The sequence below is a fragment of the Pituophis catenifer genome, unplaced genomic scaffold (assembly GCF_029215685.1).
Source record: "Pituophis catenifer annectens isolate HBS135680 unplaced genomic scaffold, rPitCat1.0.hap2 SCAF_4, whole genome shotgun sequence".
Classification (NCBI taxonomy): Eukaryota; Metazoa; Chordata; class Lepidosauria; order Squamata; family Colubridae; genus Pituophis; species Pituophis catenifer.
Window position 1 is genome coordinate 26857570 of NW_027256884.1, and position 19497 is coordinate 26877066.

Here is a 19497-nt window from a genome sequence, read left to right on the forward strand (position 1 = left end):
CCTAAGCCATATCCTGCAGGATTTACTATGCCATTGGGGGCATCCACAAGGTATATGTATGTATTCGGCAAAGTCAAGATGGCTGCAATGGTGTGATTGAAGTTCCATTCCTCTTTATGTGAGTTAAGCAGGACTTCCAATTGTGTAGTTAAATCAGTCATCATTACTCCCTCCCTCCCTGTGAATGTCCCTGTATCCTATTTTACTAACTCCTTAGCTGTGTTTGCATGAGCCGCAGAACTGCTACTGGCCAATCACATGTGGTGGGATCCATGCTTAGTCTAAGATTCAGCTTGATACATAAACCCCAAAATGATCTCAAGTGAATTAGGACAGGTAAATATGTGAAGATAGTTATTGTCTCTAACATATTTGTCTCTGCAATAACAGTATACTCTTTTAGGGAATCATCATCATCATCATCATCATCATCATCATCATCATCATCTTGGCTGAAGCTGTAGAGAAGCAGTCACCTAACATATGTTTTGCAGATTGGGTCCTGGGTCCTATAGGACTTCTCAAAAAAAAAGAAAAAAAAAGAAAAGAAAAAAGAGGGGAATATTTATTGGTTTCCACCCAGGGCTTTGTTTGAAAATGCATCATTGTGCTTTGGGAAAAACAACACAATAAACTGTGATGTAGAGAGCCCCCGGTGGAGACTGGAAGGAGACACTGGTTTGTTAAATGGGTCTTTTTATCATAAGACATGGCTATAAGTGCAGCTTTACTGCAAATAGGTGAGCCAATTTATAAAAGTGCTCACAACATGGCCTCAACATTTTAAAGATGCCCACCACCAGTCCAGAAAGCTGTCTCCCCTGGTTTTAAGTGGCACCATGGAAAGTGAAGTAGATTAAATAGATTAATATAAGAGGAGTAGATGAATGAAGGACTTCTTTGATATAAATAGAAAGAAACACCATATCCAAATACCAAGTCATCTCAACAGTATATTATCTTGGTATATTTCAACAGTATAGTTTCTCTTAGTTTCACAAGGGGAATCTTTCCCAGACATGCCCAGGACTGGACCAAAGGCTGTTCATTGTCAATTAGATAAATCTCTTTCTATGTTCAGTTCTGCTAGAAATATCTCTGGTAGTTGAGCTGGAACGATCTTTTATGAAGAGAATGGAAATGGGTCACCAGTGCATGAGGACAATTTGAGGCTGAAAAAAAATCATGTATCTATTTGGTCTATGGACCTATAATTCTGCCATGAATCCTTCTAAGTACATACACAAGCTGCAATTTTGGATTAATCATTCTGCGGAATTACGGTACATCCAGTTTTCTTCTCATTATAATTTAAAACCAGACTTTATTAATATGCTCATAAAAGGCATGGTAACTAACCCCTTCTTTAAGGTCATGTTCAAAACTGATTTCTGCAGGGCTGAAAATGCTGTAATATGGCTATCTGCAGGGATTCAAGTAGCACTATCATTGAGTGTTAAAGAAAAAAATTAAGCTTCCTGAAATTTATAATCTATAATTCCTCTGCTGTCACCCTTTGTGATGATACTAAAAGCAGTGCAGAGCATGTTGAAGAAAAACTAGTGGTCTGATTCAACAGTGAGATGCTTTTTTTAAAAAAAGCAGTTTTGACAAATCCCTTCTCCATAGGCACTTGGATTACAGGGATTTACCAAACTGCACATATTTATAAATCACATATCCAATTGCACTTGGAAAAAAAAATAAGAGGTATTCATTTAGGTGGGAAGAGGTCCACATGACAGTTGTTTTTGCACAGTGAAATGGGAAAACTTCTAATTATTTAATTTTCTAAAACATATGAAAAAAGTTACAGAAGATGGTTTGAGCTCCTAATTGATGCATACAAATGTTTAACTACAAACTTCTTGAGACGTTAACTAAGCCATATTAAATGGTTTCGAGCTTGCACTTTCTACTGCAGGCAGCAAAATCCATTGGGCCACAGTTGTTAATTTAGATTACATATTCTAAAAGCAATGCATCTTCAGACTGAAAGAAGCTAAGCTGGAAATCTAGTCAGAGAGGAGGTTCTACCTTTAAAAGTCACACAGAACAGTGCCAGAAGTGTATTTTATTATCTTCAGCTGGAAAAAAAATGAGTTTGGAATGTTTGCTTTCAGTATAACTCTTAAAGTAACAGGAACAGAAGTTGAGGAAGGAATGTCTATGGATCCCTTCAATACTGTATGTGTCAAGTCTTTGAAACTCTGGAAAACCTCTATTAAGACTACTTGTGTAGAATTTTAAGCAAAGAGCAGCTCTTTTCTTTTTTGCATAACAAAATATGCTTCCCAAGGGCCCCTTTTCTACATACCCCTGAAAGATAAGGAACTTTTTCCTCCTTTGGCAACTCTGCTGTTCACAGAAAATTTTCTGAGTCAAATATTAATTGAAGCCTGTTTGTCCACATCACTGATTGATTTTAATTGGTCACTTTTCCAAAGAAAACAGTTTTGCTTTCAGGTCTGTCACAACTCATTTGTCATAGGAAACAGGCTCCAATCTTACCATTCTCATTGACATTCAGTAAGAAAAATAGATCAAAGTTGTTGGACATGTATTCTGAATTTGACTGAAATGTGAAGCATTGCACTGTCCTTTCTCTCAGTGTTATGTAATTTTTCTTGAAGAAGCTCCTGGAATCACTCTTCGGGGAAAAGTTTATTTAGCAGATTATTTTTTCTTGATGGCAGTAGCAAGTGTAACAATATTTTGGGCCTGTTTCAGTAACGGCATGTCTATCATGCTGCCATGGAACGTGAAGGCGCCCTGCAAAGAAAAAAAGAAAATTCTCAAAAGAGATCTTGGGAAAATAAAATTTCAGGCTATAGTTAGTCATAATACTTAGTTTGTTAGCCAAGAATCATTACATCCCACATGAATCAGAAATATCTTCTACCTGTTTTAGAAAGAGCCCAGGGGTACAATGATAAAATAATTAAAAAGAGAAAAAGAAATGCAGAAGCTAAGCAAGGTCAGGTCAGGCTTGGTCTTGAATGGGAATTCAGAGAATTCCAGGACTGTGAAGTAGAATGTGAACTTGAAAAAAAAAAGCCCTGAAGACAATTGCCAACTACTTCTATGTTGCTGCCAAAAAAGCAATCTGTCTATGTCCTTGTTATCAGGAATCAAGCTCAAACCAGAGAAATGTTAACTTTTTTCTCTCAGACAAAATATTCTTCCTCTCTGCTCCCAGAAAAGACATAAGAAGACGTAACCTGAGCTGCATGAATGAAAGTAATGTTACGGAGAGTGGGCCTAACAATTCATTTTGCACTTATAACAAGTTTGCCAGGTTCCAGTTGTTTGGCACTATAATACCGGTATCCACAAGGAATATTTTCTTTTTGCTAAATCACAGTCTTGAGTAAGCAGTATTACTATAAAACCTATTAAAACTCATCCCCAATAGGGTTTGTGTTGTGTTCTGAGAACAGTGTGAAGCAAAATTTAAGGTTGTATGCAGGGGAGAGAAGATGGAGCTGGCCTTCTTTAGTTTCCGTTGATAGAAGAAGGTCCATCTACAGAAGAGGATGAGTGCTGGATTCTAGCAATTTTGAATATTAGAACAGAATCTTATCCAAAAGATCCACATATGCACTTCTTTCTGTTACTGGAAAAAATGACAACAGTGATAGATAAACTAGACCAGAGAAATTGGTCACGTTTCTAACCAGCATTGGAGAATCTCTGATGTGGTTTAGAAAACCGTGGGTAAGATTATACAAAGGTTTTTGAAGAGTAAAAAATAAAAAGACCAATTGCCACTCCCAATAGCAAAATTTAGGATTGTTCGAAAAAGAACAAATGGTAAAAAAAGTCTTACAAACATACTGTATCGAGAGAAATATAATCGAGAAGTGGTTCATGTTACAGTATATTGAAGAAGGCTAATGCAATGACAAAAAATATCCTGATATTATTAGGACTAGTAATACAAAGAAAACAAAGTGCTTAAATTTTCACTTGTATAATACTGCTTATAATTAGGTCAATTTAGCTGAAGAGCCTCACTCCAGTAGCAGAGATGGGAAGAGATGTTATAACCATTTGTTTGCACGAGGACAGTGAAAATTAGATAATAGTAATAACAATGCCAAAAGCAGATTGGAATTGTACTGCAAAAACAATTAGTTGGAAACTTAAAGGAGGAATCTGGTGTATAAAATACCTCTGAAATTACAAATGAGGATAAATATAAATAAATAAATATATATCTACTTTAGCTGATGAGTTTTGATTTTTATTGAGATGACCTGTATGCTGTTCCAACCATTAATCTGTAGTGTTACATTGACAAATAGGCCAATATTTCCATAGCTCATGTAAAATATTTATGTTATTAATGAATTTTGTTTCTACTGCTTCTATTAATTTTATTTATACCACAATCCCTTGCCTATTTGTCTCAGGTGGCAGCTCCTGGCTGACTTTGATTAGGCTTAGAAGCTAAGCAGTGTAAACCTTGGTTAGTAGTTGGATGTGAGACACCCAGCAATGCTAGGACTGGTGGCTAGCATGGACCAAAATATCAAAGCAGTTCTACATTGTCTCCATCCAGGAAAACCACATTGATGCATCCTCAAAGTTCGCAAGGTCATGGACAACATGTAAGAAGCAGCTTCTTTATGCATATTTATTTACTAAAACATAATCCCATTGACTCGAAATGAATATGTGCAGGATTGTAGCTTACATTTGTCATGGGCTACTCTAGGTTGCTTACAACAATGAAAAGGAAGAAATGAAAAGAGTACAAATAGAACAGAAGTAAAATACTGTAATAGAACAATAAAATAAATGAAAAAGAACACAAAGAGAATACATCAATAGAATTAAAAAAAAGATGGATGGGTGAAGAGCAGAGAGCAAGGGGGAGGTGGAATCTGCCATCAATTCAGCAGCCACCTTTACCTTCACAAACCCCCATCTTGTCCCCAATCCAACTGGCAGAGCCAGGTCTTCATGCTCTTGTACAAAATGGGGGCAGATCTTATCTTAGAGGGTTGGATGTTCCAAAGAATATTTTATTTTGTTTTCAGAAAAAAAATAGCTGAATGTCCTGATTACATCTTGCTATAATTGGGAGTTGTAAATCCAGCTGCTATGGGATTGTCTTACTTAATTAACAGGGAAGCTGGTACCACTTTATAATGCCTTGAAAACACCACACTTGGAATACTGCATCTAGTTTTGGTTGCCATGATATAAAAAAGAAGTTTAGACTCTAGAAGGATTACAGAGAAGAGCAACAAGGAGATTAGGAGACTGGAGGCTAAAACATGAAGAACAGTTGCAAGAATTGGGCATGTCTAGTTTAATGAAAAGAAGGACTAGGAGTGACATAATAGCACTGTTTCAATATTTGAGGGACTGTCACAAAGAAGAGAAGGTCAACCTATTCTCCAAAGTAGCTGAAGGTAGGACAAGAAACAATGGATGGAAACTAATCAAAGAAAGAAGCAACGTAAAACTAAGGAGAAATTTCCTGACAGAACAATTAATCAGTGGAACAACTTGCCTCCAGAAGTTGTGAACGCTCCAACACTGGAGGTTTTTAAGAAGAGTTTGGATAAACCATTTGCTAAAATGGTATAAAGTTTCCTGCCTGAGCAGAGGCTTGGACTAGAAGACCTCCTTTCACTTTTTATTGTTATTCTGTTAAAGTATGAAAATGAAGATGCCATTGGAAAGATAGTTCAGCTTTGTTCAAGCTGGTGCCAGAATCCTCCTGCTCAAGCAGGAAACCCTATACAAATGGTTGTCCAATCTCTTCTTAGAAAACCCCAGTGTTAGAGCACCCACAACTTCTGATACCATTGACATAATATATATATATTCCAAATTAAATATTTAATTCAGCCCTTGCTAAATTAAAAAAAAAAACATGACATGTAAAAATGCTTATTTCAGTTAACATTTCCAGCAGTATTCTACCCTAACCTGTTAATATTGCTTATCTTAGTATAGTATGCTCCAAAGAAGGTATATTTATTCTGGGAAATTTAATGCCAACATCGTGTAATATGTGAAAGAATGACAAATCTTTTGATGCTGATATTGCTGGGCCTCAACCTATTTTACTTCAAAATAAGCACAACTGAAATAAATTGAAATTACTTCTGAGTAAACAAATTTAAGGTTTTTTTCGGTCATAGAGGTGTATTGTACTTTCTTAAAGACCATGGCCTTGGTCAAGCTGCAGGATAAGGAGGTTCATGGAGATATCGTTGCTAAAGAATTAAGTAAGCCAGGAAGGATGTGAAGGAAGTAAAATTACATTGACAATGTCAAATGTCTCTCTTTCTTCATGTATCTTACCTATAGACTGAATGGGATAAAATGAATAATTTTCAGCCAAGCTTTAGCGGTTTAATTCTAGCAAAATCGCTGCCAAATACAATGAAACAAAATGTGGGACTGCTGCCACTTCAATAAATTGAAATGATATCTAGGTGGTACAGCTTTCCTTTGAATGCTCTTGGTTTACCCCGAGATGACCATATTGGCCAGAACATTAGCTCTTTTGCTCTGCCCTGCTCTGGAGAAGAAAGAAGGCAGCTGAGCCCCATTACACCTGGAGCCCCAAAGGTGGGGGAGCACCAGGTAAGATTTGGAAGATATGGCTTTGTGGTCTTCTTGCTACAAGGTCTTCTTGCATCCTATCATGCTCTGTGGTGGCGTGTGATGCCTTGAGTTGGATCTGAAGGACACAATTTTTCAACCTTCTGCCCATCTTTTCATATATCTGAAAATTTGATGGGGGCAGGATAGATCAAATAACATCAGATATAAAAAAGTGATTGTTTTCATACACTATCTTTGTATAAGCAGGGAAGGATGTCTCAGATATGCCTAAGTACTCAAGATAATATATTTTAGCACCATTTTATTCAATTCTTCAAAAAAATCTTTCCCCAGTCTAACCATTAGCTTGAGTTGATATGAGGCAACTTCAGGTTACACTTTGGTGACCAGAGGCTGAATGAACGATTAGGCTAAGTACTCTACAGAAATACTCCCTGAGCCAATTAAAGCTTCAGTTTCCTGGTATTTGTTAGTGTGAAAAATATTCCCTTCTTGATCAGTGCTTATCAGAGTGTAGTGAGAGGAACCTCCACAGGTAGAAGCATCTAGTCAACCTTGGCTGATTTTGGCTTCTCAGTGGCTTTGACCTGACCTGCTTAGAACTTGGAAGGGAGATCACTGGAGAATTTCAAAACTGTAAGGAAGTTTTTTTTTTAAAAAAAAAATCATTTTTGAAAGCAAAATACTGCACAGCAGACTGTATGAATAGTCACCAGGGATTAAATCTTATTCTTTGAAGGGAGAAAGAAATGGTCTTTAAAAAAATTGATAATTTGATATTCTGCATAACAGTTTCAATCGAAGTATGTATTTCCCAAACATGGCCCAAGACCTAATTGTAGTGAAAATTATTTGCATTGGAGTAATTAGTTAAGGCAGTCACAGTTTATAAACTGAAGCCACATCTTGATCTTCTCAATCCTAATGCCCCGCCCCATTTTACCGTTATTTCCTTCACACTCAAGCTCCTGAAGCTTCATATTTTCCCTTTCTAGTGAAAAATATTGGCTCCACATTGAGGTTTATCATACCACCAGCACATTCTTATGCACACGTACTCTAATTTGAGGAAATGTTTTGAAATATTCCATTATTAGACAAGAAGTATTTGTTTTCCTTTGATTATATTTCCTCTTAATTTTTTCAGAATCCCATTAGGCTACTTCAAATCTGTGATGATTCAGAAAACAATGTTGAAATAGTTGCATATAACATATGTTCAAAATGTCTGTTTCTTCTTAGGAAAGCAAAATATACATATGCACATACCCTTTTACGTTTTTCCTTTCTCAGGGTTTCAAATAAACACCAGCTCAGCTGTAGAAACAAGAATTCATTTCCTATTTCAGACTGCACTGCAATCCTCTAGGGATATGCATGTGAAAATTTATGTTTTAATTATGCAGTTAAATGAAATTATTTCATTTTTAATAGCTCCAATTTGCTGTTGAAGTAAACAGTTGGGCAACCTCTGACCCTTTGAAAATGTAGCAGCAAAATTTATAAAGGACCTGCTAAGATTATATTGCATATTAGGTGACTGATCCTGTAGCACTGTGATGTAGATTATTTGCTAATATATATTCAGGCCTTAAGATAAGAATCCCTGGTGGAGATGGGATTGAATTCCATGTTTTTCCGATCAACCTTTGATCAATAGTTTATATCCAAAGATCTTTACACTTTTAAAAGTCTTACTTTAACAAGAAAAAGGTAATTCTGCATTATTTTACTAATTTGCAGAATTTATTTTGGATCAACTACAATTTATTTCCCAGAGCACTAAAGAATTGGTTGATACACACAATTCTATTTAGACAATTTTATTAGCTATTCTCCAGATATTTTCAAGCAAATCTTGCAATCATGAGAACTGGTAACCTTAAATTTTCAGGCGGTTATATTCAGAGCATATAGTAATGTGCCCAACTATTATGTCAAATATTGTATAATAACGATAACATTTGAAATAGGAGATCTGTAAATTTGTATATAGATCAACAAATAGATTACTTATTAACTTGATTTAGACGCAAATGTTAGAAACCAAAGAAGTTGAGCAATGTCCATTGTTTTACTTTTAAAACTAATAAAATATATTTTTTTAAAAAAATAATGATAACAGTAACAACAAGATCCCTTCAACTTTAAAGATCAGCACCTTCCTACTATTAGTAGCAAGATGAAAATGAGAAACCCAAAGCAGGTTTAATCATCAATTGTAAAGGGAATGTTAGAAAAGATGCAATACCAGTAGAAGATTGACAATATTCTATCATTTAACATGTCTCTATAAAATAAAGTACTAGCATATTATGCAAGATCACATTAAACAGCTATCAGAACAAATGACGCAGTTAAAGATGTACAATGATGATAGACTGAAAAATTTCATTTTGGTATTTAGCTGTTTTATGGCTGTAATGATTCTTATACACGAAGTGGCTCTTTGTACAACACACAAAAGCTCTTACTTCTAGTATCTTCCTCTTAGCTAGTAAAGATATTTCTGTTTTCTGCTTAAATTACTAACAAATTATTTAAAGTTAAATCCATTAAAATGTATTTCAAAACTGATGCTGAAGATCAATATTATTTTAAAATGTTATAAAATAAAGATGAAAGTTTAATGCACTAATAATGTGCTAATATGGAGCAAATTAATCACATTATACTTATATTTTACTGTGAATTGCTTTGAGAATATTTTAGAAAATGATAAAAATTGTGCAGATTTAATTTTTTTAAATTGTAGTAGGTAGTTATTGTATTATTTAAATCTCAAGAAACAGTGTAATAAATATATGCTTCTTTAGAATATGTTTTGAAAGAATTCTACTTAAATATTTATTTCTTATGAATGAAAACTTAGCAAAAACATAACTGAAGAATCTCAGTTAAATGTTGATTAATTCAGCTTTTTATAGTTGTATGAAGAGTTGTATGAAGAGAAGATATATAGCATACTATTTAAATAAAATATGCCTTACTTTATTACTCTTTTTGAATGTTTTTACTAGCAATTTTTTTTAATAAAACAAAAACATTTTGATTTTATTGGATGTCTAAAATTTCAAAACGATCATAATGTTAGAATGCCTTAGTTAAAATATCCTATCATATTTCAGATTCCCTCAAAGCAAATATTTCTATACTCTCCAGATTATGACAAATAACGGGAACTGTTTGCTTCGTGTGAATATAAACTATTGTCCAGTGTTGGCATCAAACTTAGTTTGCTAAGAATTTCCAATTAACAACAAGCTGTAATTTCAGTGGTTGAAGATTAGCAATTTATCGGAGAGCAGACTAGTCTTCTAATTCTTTGTGTTTCATTTTTTTCCAGGCTTTCAGTTTTGATTAATGCACACACACATATATAAACATGTTCACATTTTTCTCCTCATGCAAGGCTTAACAGTATCAAACTAAAGTTCTGTTCCTGCTTCACTGAAATTTAAAGCTTTAGCTTAATAAAAAAAATAGGACGAAACAAAGTGGAAAAGCTGGCATTTTAATATTAGTGTGTAAATTTACAAAGAAAATAAGTAATATATTAATACAATTAAGGACAACACTCACAATTTCAGTTTAAGATATTTAGTTATCTATGTTAAAATGGAACATTTCAAAATTAAGTTGTGATGAAAATTGTGATGAAAATATTAGTGCCATCTCCATAAGTGAAAGGCAGTTCTTTGGAGAAATTAAGTAGTCAGATTTGGGCTGGTTTTTCAAGAGTCAGATTTTTACGCCTTGTACTTTCCAATTTTGATTAAAGATTTCCAGGAAGCACTGCTTAAACAGCATTTTGCTTCAACCCACTGAATGACGCTAGGCTGTTACCGAAGTCAGTGCTAACCCTCTCACTTTCTTTAATGAGGTCGGCATTTAATCCAGAATGAATATCCAGTGCCATATTTATAATATTCAGTGTTAATAGCAGGTCACACAGAACCTTCAATTTCCATGACTACATTTTATAGGCAGTTGCAAAGTAGGTAAGATACTCTGTAAAAGAGTCTTTATCTGTCCTTAATTGTAGATAATTTATCTCAATTTATTTCAAAATCATGCTAAGTAAGTTGCAGTGTTAAATACACCAATAGTTTGAAGGGACCTGTAGCTAAAATATCTTTGGAATTACTTGATAATGTTTTATTTATGAGAATGCTAGTTATCCTAGCATCCTAGAATGCTAGCAATGATACTGTGGTGGTTTAAGCCATAGCTCCGGAAGAGTTTGATATTGAATATGTCCACATTTCAACAATACAAAAGAGTATAAAACGTCAATAGCTTATGAGTTCTAAGTATTTCTTTAAAACAGAGAACAGAAGACATAAAAATGCAATTCCTATTCAGCACACTATATATTTTCATAGCTCAGCTTAGTGTTAATGGGCTTTATAAGAGGCAGCCAGCAATCCATATGCACTTGTGAGGTTTTCTGTGTGGCTCTGTATGTGTGTACTTGGCTTTACTAAGAATATTGTATTTTGGCAATCAAATATTGGGTAAATTGCACCAAAAGGATCACACTTTTTCTTCTGCACTTCTGGACAACTTTGCTGGCTTGATAAGCATGTCAGATTTGGCTCTTTCTAAAAGAAGCACATTTAATTTCAACTCCCCCCCCCCCAAGTGGTAAACTACGTTCTAGCAAACAACCTTTAAGATAATTAGCTGACAATGCTGTAGCTAGCATAAAATTTTCCTTCAGGCGACCCCTAATTTAAGTGTTACTGGCACAAAGTGAAGACAGATTGTGCTTTATCACCACAATGTTTACATAGCAGAAACCCACAGAGCAGGCAACACGAGATTCAATGATGCACTAAATTAGGAACAATCATATATGAGTGCTAGTATGCCGTCTTTAATATTAAAAGAACCTTCAGACAAAAAAAAAAGGTTTTCATGTATTCTGACTTCACTTTGCAATAAAAGTGCCTCCACCTTGTCAGGAACACTGTAGTTTGTGACTAGAAAAATAACTGGTACCTGCTATTTGGGCAGAGCAGGTAATTAAAAAAACCTAAAACAAGTGTGTATAATTAAATAATGCTCTTGAAATTAGTAGGGTATTTTGTAAGGCTGCCCTTTAAATTTGACTGAAAGACTGCAAAGAATCCCTCACTGTAAAGAAAGAAGCACTGATTTTCAATTACGACCTTAACAAATATCTTTGTAAGATAAAACCCAGTATAACCTTAGTGGAATGAACTAACTGGAGGATAAATACGTAATCTACATTTATTTAAAAGATTAGAAATTCAATGATTTCAGGAAGATTGTTTTTATTTAAAGCCAAAATGGCATAAATTTTGACACAACCCTGTTTCCCAACAACTGTGTCCTGGATAAAAATACTATTATTCAATGTATTCTATATATGTATTACTGTATCTTTTAACAGATTCATCTAAATCCCCCCAAGGAACACTTGACACTGATTTTCATTTGAATCCACATTCTAAGTCTTGAAGAAAACCTTTTACCTTTCCTACATGCTGATGTTCTTCAAAAGCTGTAATCAGTTCCTGTGCCCACTTTATTTTTTCAAGGCTTGGGGAGAATTGTTCCTGGACAATGGCAACTTGATTAGGGTGGATCACCTGCTTACCTACAAACAGGATTAATAACCATAGAGTCAGCATTAACAAGCAGATGTTCTAGCAAAATGTTGTAATTGCTAGTTCTGCATGCATATGCATGTTTAACAGTTTCCCATTACTATTATTATTACCACTAGAACTATCATCATCATCATCATCATCATCATCATCATCATCATCATCATCATCATCATCTTAAAATTAGCTCCCTTTTGAAATTAACCTGTTTGGCAAATTTTTATTCAAACCAGAATTTAAATTAATTCTGAAATGAACTTCTATACCTAAACATAAAGCACAGGGTAATACTTTATAATTCTAAATAAGTTCATTGAAAATATTCCTTATGTAGTTAATATCAATACAGACTTATGGCGATTTATTTTATTTATAGCTTGTTCCATATCAAAACGAAGACTTCACAAATATTAGACAGGATCCATGCAAATGTTCTCTTTCTTAATGAAATGATACAACATGGATTATATTTTTTCTAATATGATTACCATTTTGCTCTTGCTTGGCCAGCCAAGACAAACTACTGTACATAAAAATTAACTGAAAGTGCTCAACGAATTAACATTTTACATTTTTTCTTCACAATTTTGTAATTACAATATAGCGTGTGTTTCATTTTTTTAAAAAAGTATCTTCTGTATACAGTACTTGGAAATACTGAAAAATGATTGAAATATATTTCTTGAACAAGAAAAACAATTAAAAATAATTAAATGACATCATGTACTTTCAAGAAGTACATGACAAATTATTCATCAGGAAGAAATATATAATTCTTTCAGTATTTTGAATTTCAATAGTATAGTGCTTAATTTTATCCATAGTATATAGTCATAATTTTATATGTAGAGTGCAGATTATTATTTATTTTATTTTAGAAATTCTAAGGGGAAAGAAAACTATTTTTAATGATTTGCTTCCACTTTTAAAAGATTTAGGGTCAATTTTGTCCATGTCTACAGGAATGTATTAATATAGAGATCTGTTTTAAGCTAAAGATACCCTTTAGAAACCACAATTTACATTATTTTTTTCAGATTTTAATTATGTTATCACTTATAATTGAGGTATTTGTAATGTGAGATTCAGCTGCTCCATAACTTTCAGGTATTTATTTTCAGCTGTTCTATGGCTACGTTGTAAAACAAATGATTGCTCTAAAAACATTAGTGTCCTGCTCAAATTTTGATTTTTCCAAATTAAGATATTTGAAGTTATGTCACAAGAATGAACAACATACTGACGTACTGAATTTGCACTCTATTATACTTGTAAGCAATTAAATTATAATTTCAGAACAATTTTGCACAAATATTTCATGATGAAAGCCCCAATAAAATATATTTCAAAAGAAGCATTGTTTTTGAAAACAGGAATCTCAAAATTATTGTTAAATTAAATTTTAATTCAAAATTTTAAATTGAGACTTTTTTTAATAAAATGTGGGTGGAATTTTAAAATTATATACAGGGCAAAAGGCCTTCAATCTTTTAAGATCAGCAAAACACTAAAAAGCTGCAATTGCATGTTATTGTTCCTTGTATATCCAAATACCTTGTGTTCTTAAGTGTCCAACAGAATTCGCTGGAGACAGTCACGACTAACATAGACTTCATTGATCTTAAATGGTTTCCTGTTAGTATGGCCAAATCTGAATTAAACCCAAGGTCTTAATATAAATCTCTAGGCTCTAAAGATTAATAGTACCTGCTGCTACCGACGGCCTCCCATCGACCTGTGCGCTCCCACAGAGAGGGCCTCCTTGGGGTGCCATCAGCCAAACAATGTGGGCTGGTGACCCCCAGGGGGAGGGCCTTCTCTGTGGGGGCACCCACCCTCTGGAACCAACTGCCCCCAGAGATAAGGAGAATCCAAGACCTCGGTGCCTTCCGTCGTGCCCTTAAAACCTTCTTTTTTCAGCAAGCCGGGCTGGCTTAACTTTTTTTCTTAATTTTTTAAATGTTTTAAATGGGTTTGTTATTGTTCTTAAATTACGGGGCCAAATTTATATATATTCTTTTAATACTATTTTAATGTTTGTAATTTATGTTTTTATTCGGTTGTACACCGCCCTGAGTCCTCAGGGAGAAGGGCGGTATATAAATTGGATATAAAATGAAAATAAAAATAAAGTTATCAAATATGGCCTTAAAAAACTACAATGCATTTCAGAATGTTGATTAAATATGTATAATATACAATGCATATAAAAGCTATACACATAGGGATCTTATATCTATTTCATAGCTAGGGCAATCCAGGACAAAGACTAATATGGGATTTATACTTAATTCATACTATTTATACAGTAAAAGTTTTAAGGTAAAAGAAGGAATTTAAGAACCTTTGGTAGGAACTAACAGTGATATTTTTAAAAAACAAATATTTTTGGTATCAAATAAATTTGGAGGGGGCATGCAGAATTACAAAACAGAGAGGTACTATGAGTCAGTGATCAGTTGTACTTTGTATATTTGTATGAAATTAATTTTTTTATTTATTACTGAATGAATATGAAAATAAAACTGGAAGTCATGTTACATTTCTTTCACCATAGTAGTTCTGAAAAGTTCATTATGAATGTTTTTCATAAGAACGTTTTAACTGGAATTGAAGAAATTGAAGAAATTCGACTTCCAGATGAGGACCTATGGTAAGTTAGATGTCCCTATGAGTGGCTCCATGAGCACAGACATCCACACAGTGAAATTAGCGGCCAGGAGCCAGGTTCTGGCTTGCAAAAATCTTTCAAAAAGAAGAAGAGTTTGGAGGATTGTCCACTTCTGCCCTAGCAGAGCTTCTCCTCACAAGGAGACCACAGGAATTGAGTTTCTTGTGGCAGATTGCAAGTTGAGCGATTTAGGAGTCAAGAGATTATCAGCATGACTTTAACAACTAAGCAGCCTTTACAGACATATAATTTAGTAATTTACAATCTAAGAGAGATATTCCGAACAGGAGAGAAGATCAAAAATTCTCAAGACTCTTGGTGAGTTGTCTTTTTCTGGGAATGAACAAGATTTGATTCAGGAAGATTTTAAATGGATAAAGAGTCAATAATACATTTTATATTGTGAAGAAATACAGATTATCATTAAGGACAGTAGATGACTAGTGGTTGGTGCTACCCACTATGGAGGAATGACTAGTGAAATTGACAAAACTTACTGAGATGGATAAAGTAGCATCTTTCATTAGCGAAAAGACAATATCCACATTTATTGGTGACTGGAAATGTCTATCGACTTATTGCACTTTTAGCTTTTTATGTTCCTTTTTTATTTTTCACTTTTTCTTTCTAATTTCATTTGTTGTAGTTCTTATTAGTTCTTAAAACTTTTAATAAAAATATATTAAAAAATTAAAACTGTATGAGAAATTATGGGTTCTAAAATTATATTAAATGTCAACATTTTTTAAAAAATATGTGTATATGCATACTTTTTATTACATGAAGGCAAAAAGCCTTGAGGGATGTATTCATGCACTAGTTCAATGATAAGAGATTTTGTTTTAGTTTCTTCCAATAAAGGAACAAGGCTTTGATCATACAGCTGAAATTGTCATCTTAACTTTGTTGATACTCCTTCTCCCGTATATGACTGCATATGGATCCTTCCTATCAAAGTCATTCTTAGCCAACATTATTGATAGCCATGGTAAAAGCTATCACACTTTTCTGATAATATTGCTCCAAGTGTAGTTTTAAATAGAAGAAGTTGTGTCAAGTAGATGCTAATATGCAAATTTGTTGTTTTCTGCTTTTTTTATGCTGTCAGTGTAAAGTTAAAGAGGAAGCTGGAAGAAACAAAATTTTAAACAGTATATTAGATGAGAAAGTTAGATGATAGCAAACCATCTCAGCTCTTCTTCAATATTTTCCAGAAATTATCCTGGTGTCATATCCTCATCTATCTACTTCTGCATTCAAAAATATCCTGAAATGGTTTTATCAAACAAAGCAACAAAAGCTGAAAGCTAGGACTTTTTGAATTTGAAGAAAAATTGCCAGGTTGTGTAAGAAACATTTCAGAATCTGAATTTGGGTTCTATATATTTTACATGAGGCCCATAACTCAGAGAAACCTCAAATGGGAAATAGCATGGAGTTATGAAATTCTAGATTAGGCTCAATTTGCTCTACAAATCAACTATTGTCAACATCTTGCTCTCTGCCCACCTATAGAAATACGAAACATAATTGTCTTAAGATTTCATATTTATCTTGAATGGGTAAGTGTTTAGAAATCTGCAAAATCCATTGTGAAATTGACCAAGTCTATACCTGTATATTAATACTTAGCCCAATCCTATACAGAACCAGATAGGATTATTATTATATAACCTTTATTTGGGGATAAAATAGTAAACTGATACTTGGAGGTACATGCTAACAAATATTGAGGGTAATTTATTTGATTTTGATTCTCCAACAGATGGCTGGTTGGTTAATCATTTCAAGGTTCTGAACCAACAGTGGTAAAGTTGAGGTAAAGTGGCCATCTTGAGAATGTATTATAAAGGATTGTATAAAGGAATGTATTAGAAATTTAATATCATCTGGACCTGCCTGCCATTAGTGTTAATTCTCCAGTTAGCTATGTGTTATCAAGTTTTAAATTTATGGTACTTATGTGGACAAATGCTTGATATTTTGATCTGCCTTTAGTCACAACTTGTAGCTCTTCCAGGGACAGATCTGTAATTTCTTTGATTCATCCATCTTCTTTATTATCTGTTGTCTTCTCAAACTTGCGAGGCATAGTTGATTTTTCTAGTCCCTTATCTATCAGCTTGAATCACAGGTCCAAAGTATGTGAATTTCTGCTTGCTGTTCCTACTTCAAGAGAACTATCAGTTTTCATTTGATGTGGAGTTTTTCTTGCATTCCATGGTACCCTCAGAAAATATCTCTAGATTGATAATTTGAAAACATCTTCTTTCATTCTTTCTTAATGTGCAACCTTTCATAGCCAGGAGCCACTGGGAAGACCAGTGCTTTAACTGTCTTGTTCTTTGCTGTGATAGAAATATCCTTGTTCTTCATCATCTTTTCTTCAACAAAATTCACTTCTTCGCTGTTAGGTTTAAGTGAACATATAATTAGGTAGGCTGGTTGACACTAACAGCATATGCAATATTATACCTTAAGTCTGATTCTTCACTTTCTCTTTTTTTATTTTCATAATAAGTTTTTCTAAGTCTTGCTTACTTTTGGCTTAAACAATAATGTCATATCTCTAATAGTTAGTGTTTGGGACTCTGATATAGATAACATAATTTCCAAGTCTACAATCCATATTAGAGTCCCAAATACTCACACACAATGACTGTAAATTATCACAATAATCATTGTAAATTAAATAGAATTGGGATAATATCCTTTTTTTACAATCTATAACCTTGCGTTGTACAATGAAGCAAGCTCTACTTCCTTACTGTATTCATTTCTTCCATCTAGTATATACGTTCTACAGTATTCACTTTCTGACCTTGTGTCTCTGCCTTTTTTGATACTTGATAGTTCATTTGGCTTTATTCTCTTTCCATATTTGGTATTATTGTTTTTTTCTAAGTTCATAAGCTAAAATTTTTTGGTGTGAGGAATCAGTACAATAAGTCAGAAATTTGTACATTCCTTTTTATTTCTTCAGTTCCGTGTAACCTCCAATTATTTCCAGTTTCTAGGCTGGTGTCTTTCCAGTGCTCTCTGTCTCAAATAAGCATATTTTTGTCATTATCATTTTGTACTTTAATTTATATAAGGGTTCAGTACATCCTTTTCAGCTTTATTTGCTGTAATAGATCTCTACTGTAATTAATATTCCTTACTTTTTCCTATGATTTCTCAAGATTTTCTTAAAACTACGTCTCGTGTTTCTCTTTCCCTCTGCTTGGTGATATTCTTGATCAAAGTATTTATTCTTTTATTCTTTCTTCTTGGCATTTAAAGTTAGATATTGATCTTCCCATTCTCCAATTTTTTTCAGTTTTAAGGAAAGTTGTTGTTCTGACAGCTATTATTGTCTTTAAAATTTTGGGATCCCATCTCCCTTCAGTTTTGCCTTCCAATTGTTTTCAAAGGTAAGTGTACTGAATCTTTTCTTTCTGGCTGCATGTTCTCCAGATCATAGCATCCTGGCACTTTTATTCAGGTTTCTAAGTGACACTAATCATTCATCATCATTCAATCCATAATATATACCTGGAACTTGTTTGAATGCTTCAGCCACGTTCTTACAGATAGGCAACAATAAAAATTGGTTTGTTATTTCCTTCTTCTGGAAAGTAAAGATCCGTTGGCTAGATGGGTTGCAGAATTTTCCTCCGGCCTTCACCTCCATACTTAATTTCCCATTTCCCATTTGACCAGGTTGACAAAACCAACCTTCTCTTCAGCTGAATTTTAAAACTGATGAAGCTCTTTCTTTTTTGAGAAAATGCTCACACGATTAAAAATGATATGTTGATAACCTAAGCCATTGTGCCTGTAAATCACGTACAGGATACCACTGAATTAGGAAGAGCATTTTATTCTTTAAAAATTCAATCCTGGTCATATAGCAGAACTCTTTAAAGTAGCTAACGAGCTTCTGAGTGGACTCTCAAATAAGATAGGATCTTATTTAGAAGATCCAACCTTCTTCTAAACAATCATTGAACTCATTTTTATAAAACTGTTTGTTTGATAAAAGGTTGTAATTTGGCTATAAGCAAATATGATAATGGAATAAGGTTTGTAGGGTCAAGCTGAAATACTTTAAACTACATGGGGAAAATTCTATAGCTGCTGTGTTATAACACAGCAACAAGCAAAGCAAGCTGTAATGCTGCTGACCAACTTTAAACCTAATAATATCAATAGGAAATACTCATCATGTGTTAAAAAGATATACATCAGTAACAGCAAATGCTAATGGTAGCACAAAAATGAAATTTTAAAAAAACATTGCGATGGGCCACTCCTATGATTTTTTTTTAAAAAAATTAGATTAGTTATCACTGAGCTAGCTTTAATGCAGGTGAAAAGGTCTTTTTCCAAACAATTTTTCAAGGAAAGATTTTCTTTTGTTAAGAGTAAGTAGATCCTTAGGTCACTGGGACCAATCTTGAAATATTCAGAAGTTCTAATTAATGGCGACCATCAGAGCTTAGAAAGTTGGAGCACAGATTGGAAGGAGGCAATGAGAAACCACTTCTATGTTGTCAAGAGAACAAGACAGACATAGAAGTCAAATTCAATTTGAGGGAGATTTTATCTTTTTGCTAT

At 33.8% G+C, this 19497-nt stretch overlaps 1 protein-coding gene across 2 annotated transcripts in view; it reads right to left on the minus strand.

Moving 5' to 3' along the window:
* Positions 1-467: 467 nt before the first annotated feature.
* The window catches only part of CLYBL (citramalyl-CoA lyase), a 183631-nt gene continuing 164601 nt past the window's right edge, over positions 468-19497 (minus strand). The window contains exons 7-9 of one of the 2 annotated variants that reach the window (XR_011600369.1): positions 12093-12217; positions 2512-2772; positions 468-517 (exon numbers count right to left, since the gene is read on the minus strand). Coding sequence is in view for 1 of the 2 variants with exons in the window: in XM_070943211.1 (XP_070799312.1) it covers positions 2677-2772; positions 12093-12217 (221 nt within the window). In the remaining variant the exon portion in view is untranslated. Of the gene's footprint in view, positions 518-2404; positions 2773-12092; positions 12218-19497 lie in introns of those variants that run through there. The other variant, XM_070943211.1, reaches the window with a different exon arrangement.